At 34.8% G+C, this 4,513-nt stretch overlaps 1 protein-coding gene across 1 annotated transcript; it reads left to right on the top strand.

Moving 5' to 3' along the window:
- The first annotated feature begins 3,487 nt into the window (after nt 1–3,487).
- On the top strand, nt 3,488–4,150 carry LOC149193896 (uncharacterized). The gene has a single exon (XM_089407475.1). The coding sequence runs from the start codon at nt 3,488–3,490 to the stop codon at nt 4,148–4,150; it is 663 nt and encodes a 220-aa protein (XP_089263601.1).
- The last annotated feature ends 363 nt before the right edge of the window (nt 4,151–4,513 follow it).

Below are 4,513 nucleotides of genomic sequence, written 5' to 3'. Positions count from 1 at the left end.
ATATCTTAAGAACCACTTAACCCAATCCCCATCCTCTGCCCCGTCTACCAAAGAAGTAAGCCACCACTAATTTGACACTCTTGCTACCCTTTCCTTGCTCACTACATCCAAAACTACGTAGAAGAGAAGATGACTATGAAAAACCACACGAAAGAGATCCTCACACCTCAAATCCGCATGAACAAGAATAGATCTACAAAGATCATCACGTGTAGGGTTGAGGTACTCCAGATCTAGGACATTTAAGATATCGCCTTTTGATCCCTGCAACTCGTCAACCTTGAGACCACCGTGGACAATATGATCAAACCAGAGCTTCACCAAATCACACTACAACAAAGTATTTCGGGAAACAAAGAGGAGCTGGAAGTTGACAATGACAAATGAACCTCTGAAGACATGAACCCTAGCCATATTCGCCTCCCATAAAAAATTATTTATTTTTTATATTTAAAAATTTATTTTTTAATACAATAATTAATATTTCCAAGGCTTGATTTAGGTGTTTGTACTTCGATCATAATAGGGACAAAAAAATCCCATCCATTTTTTCCTAAGACCTCCTCTAGTATATCCCATTTTGTTCAGCGGTCGAAAGCTAATACATGTAGTATGTTTTTCAAAATTGGGTGTAACAAAAGCATGTGTCGAAACACCAATATCATCAAGGTTACAATAAATACTTCTAGAAGTAAAAGAAGGTAAGCCTGGCAGCTCAACAATGGTGATCAATTGACTAACTTCCAACTCAAGTTTCTACTTGGACTCCTGCAAACCTTGAATAGTCTCATCCTTGTTTGTCAATTGTAGAAACAATGCATTATGATATTCTTTCAAAGTATGATTTTGATCAAAGAGTTTATTTTTATCTTCTTGAAAAGGGGAAAATTCTTCAAAAAACATTTCCATTGAGGCTTTCAATTAGGTAATCTTTATATGGACTCAACTTCCTCCTCCAAATAATTAAGAAGGTCAACCTTGGTCTCAAACTCATCTACAAGATTCTGGAAATACTTTCTGATGGTTGACTCTAGATTATCAACGTTCCTGATTTTCTCAACTATTGTAGCTTGGAACCGATTCTTAAGAGTTACATTTTTGCTTTCAATATAGAAAAATCAAAGTGCAGGTTATGGACCTCATTGTGAAATTGAGTCAACGACAATATAATAATAAAATAATAACAATTGGTAACAATAATACAATAATAACATTCAATTAGAGAACAAACTCCCTTGGTAATGAAAAGCCTAGGTCTAGTCAAAATACAATTTTGACTTGGAAGTGGAATCTCTCTCTATATATATTACTTCAATTTATTAAGTTGTTATATGTTTATTAATATTATGATTACAAATACGAATTATTATCATCACCCTAAATTTTGCAAATTAAACAACTTAAACTTGTGATTCTTAAAAATCTAGATTAGATTTTGGTAAAATTGACTAGAAAAAAAAAAAGATAACTTTATCTATTTATTAGACTAAGCTATATATAATATATAAATATATATGATTTTATTAATTAAAATAGAATTATATAATAATTAGATAATAATATTATTATTATTTTATTATACTTTATTTTATGAACATTATAATATTGATTTGTAAAGAATATTTTAATGTAATTATAAATCTGGAACTTTTATTCCAAAATAAACATACTTATAACTATAATTACAAATTTAATTATCTTTATAAATTCAATTATTTAAAAAATTAAATCATATAAATTATATTTTTATATTTTATTAAATAAAATATTTTAATTTTTATAAATTATTAGTTTTTTTGTTTTTTTAAATAATATATATATATTTTTTAAAATGGATTAAAAATGCCAAATTAATAAAATGAAAAATCCATTTTCCAAAGCTTTGATCCACATACATCTATCAATCCAGAATTCCAAAATTTGAAAATGAATTTAAAGTGGTTAATAATTAATTGTATTTTACATAAATGAAAACGTAATGGAAAATATAATGATGGCACAATCATGGGGAACTTAGAAGGTTTGTTACGACAGCTAAGATTGGTGAAGCCAAAACTGCATGATTTCATACAACTTATTAATCGTGATCATTATCCTTCAACATTGAGTATTTACTACTGCAGCTAAATCACACATATATCTCCCATAAATGAAGGATAATTCAACTTCTTCTTCACGTGAGGAAGAGGATTCTCTTGTGCAGTGCAGTGGGAGATTTCTGTCCGACGGGCTTTTTCGTACCGACTCGCGAGTTTCTTCTCTCGCTCGAGTTCGAATGGATTGAAAAGGACGCAGTATTTTATGTTTAGAGTTTTTCGGAGATATTTAGTTGGAATTTAGTTAAAAAATTTGTTAAATTTAGATTTGTGTTATTGATATTTTTTTGTATATAGATTCAGTACTCTCAAAAATTCTCAAGACGTTTTGATTGTGAGAAGTTCACTTATCAAATTTTTGATTTGAATAAATCTCTGTTATCAAATTTTTAATTTTAATGAATACAATAAGATTATAAGCAAATTACAAAACCAGAAAATTTTCCAAAAATAACACTCAAAAAAACTAATCTCTTAGTCTAAAAATTATACTTTTTTGCCATGAAAATTATGAAAATTCCGGTTATATTTTGAAAAAATCCGACAGGGATTTTTGTAAATCCAAATAAAAGCTGTCAAATTTCATAATTTTAGTTGCCCTACATGCTTTTGATGGTGCTGAACCCATTTCTACCATCGAAAACATAATTCAAATACTGCATCTACAAGATTTTTTGAAATTTTTTTATTGGATTCTGATCACTTTTGAGTTACCCTTCCTCCCCTCCATAAACGACTCCAAAACTAATTGTTAAAAAATTCAATATTTCTTTACCAATGGACAGAGTTGCACAAGCTTCACGTGGCACTCCTCCCCACAAGCTTTCCATCGCCATGTTTCAATCAAGACACGGGGATCCGAGGGCAAACTCTTTGGATAAATGTCGGGTCGTTAGCTCATTGGTTTTATTTTATTATATCTTATTATCCTGCGTTCATTGTATATATAAAGGATATGACATGACCAATGGGAAATCAACGTTTGACAAATATGAAACGTCTTCCCTGTCCTATCCAGTATCTTCTATTTTACAAGATGGTATTGAAAAGCAGAAAGTGGGCTTTTTATTAACCAGTCGAGGTCACTTCCAAGTTCCTTCTCTTTTCAACCTCATATTCGTTGCCCATTGTTTCCAAAATCAAAACCGGTTAATAAATCACTTTAGCTCTTTGCAGCCCCATATTCCTAACCCGTTGTTTCCAAAATCAAATCCGGCGATCCGCCAGCGAAAATCTGTGGACTAATTAATCTAGCCCCCCCCCCAGGTTGGGGAGGTCGGGGCAAAAGGGCGGCGTAAAAGTTAGAAAGCTGCCAAATATATTGTATAAATGAATGTGCTGAGGTCTCTTAGGTTTACTCCACTCTTTAGCAAACCTTCCCTGCGATGAAAATGGAAGCAAGAAGCAGATCTAGCAAGGCCCCTGTGCTACCCTTCACTTTTAACCTTCACAAATCCCAATCTTCCGCAGGCAATTTCAATTCGCCTTCACCTTCCTCAGCTTTTAAATCTGGTGGCAACAGAACGCGCTCGCCTAATCGTGCAAATTTCAGTGGCGCCTCTTCTTATTCTTCTTCTGCTTGTGACGCCGCTTCGTCTTCCATCAATTTCGCCCACGACAGCTCTGCGTCGCAGGTTCGATCCGCACGCCATCCCATTTCACCGAAGATCGATGCCTCCGTGAAGTCCATTTCCCGTCCTCCGCCTAAAAGGTCGTGCATGTGTTCACCGACGAATCATCCAGGCTCTTTCCGTTGTAGTCTCCATAGAAATAGTAATAAATCCTCTTCTTCTACTATGCATTCTCAGTTAAATGCGAGGAGGTCTGCCATGACGAATTCGCCCTCCTCTTATGCTATGCATTCTCAGTTAAATGAGAGGAGGTCTGCCATGAGGAATTCGCTGGTAAGAATCGGCGGCGTGGAAGGAGAATGGGTGAGAAGAGCCCTCACTGCTCTCATACGCCCCTCCAGCCACCACATGCTACCGAGAACGTGTTTTCAGCCGCAACCCAGCAGGCTCTGCCATATGACCATGGCCCAAGATGTCTCTTGAAGATTGCATCAGGACCTCCCTGTTTTCAGATTCAGCTTGTTGGAATCCAGAGGCACAACAAACAAAATAAACACACAGCAGAATAAATCAAGCACATAAACACAGTTTTTAACGTGGTTCACCCAACCAATCTGGGCTACGTCCACCAAACATAGGCATCAGGAATTTATTAATCAAATTGGAGATTACATAATGAAAAACTTCATAAAACTCTCACCCTCTCAGCAAACCATCCGAATGGTTGCCTGTTATATAGCATAGAGAATCTAACAGCCTCATTAACTCCCTCACATCAAATATAGGAGGCATTAACTCCCTCCCAACAAACTGGAGTTAATCTAGGACCTGAATTCTATTGTTGTC

Source organism: Pinus tabuliformis, chromosome 2_2, assembly GCF_031772625.1.
Source record: "Pinus tabuliformis cultivar Carrire ecotype Pingquan chromosome 2_2, CPIR1, whole genome shotgun sequence".
Classification (NCBI taxonomy): domain Eukaryota; kingdom Viridiplantae; phylum Streptophyta; class Pinopsida; order Pinales; family Pinaceae; genus Pinus; species Pinus tabuliformis.
This window is presented reverse-complemented; position numbering and strand designations above follow the sequence as displayed.

Bases quoted from the DNA above. Each gene is read 5' to 3' on its own strand.
- LOC149193896 (XM_089407475.1), top strand. From the start codon at position 3,488: ATGGAAGCAAGAAGCAGATCTAGCAAGGCCCCTGTGCTACCCTTCACT.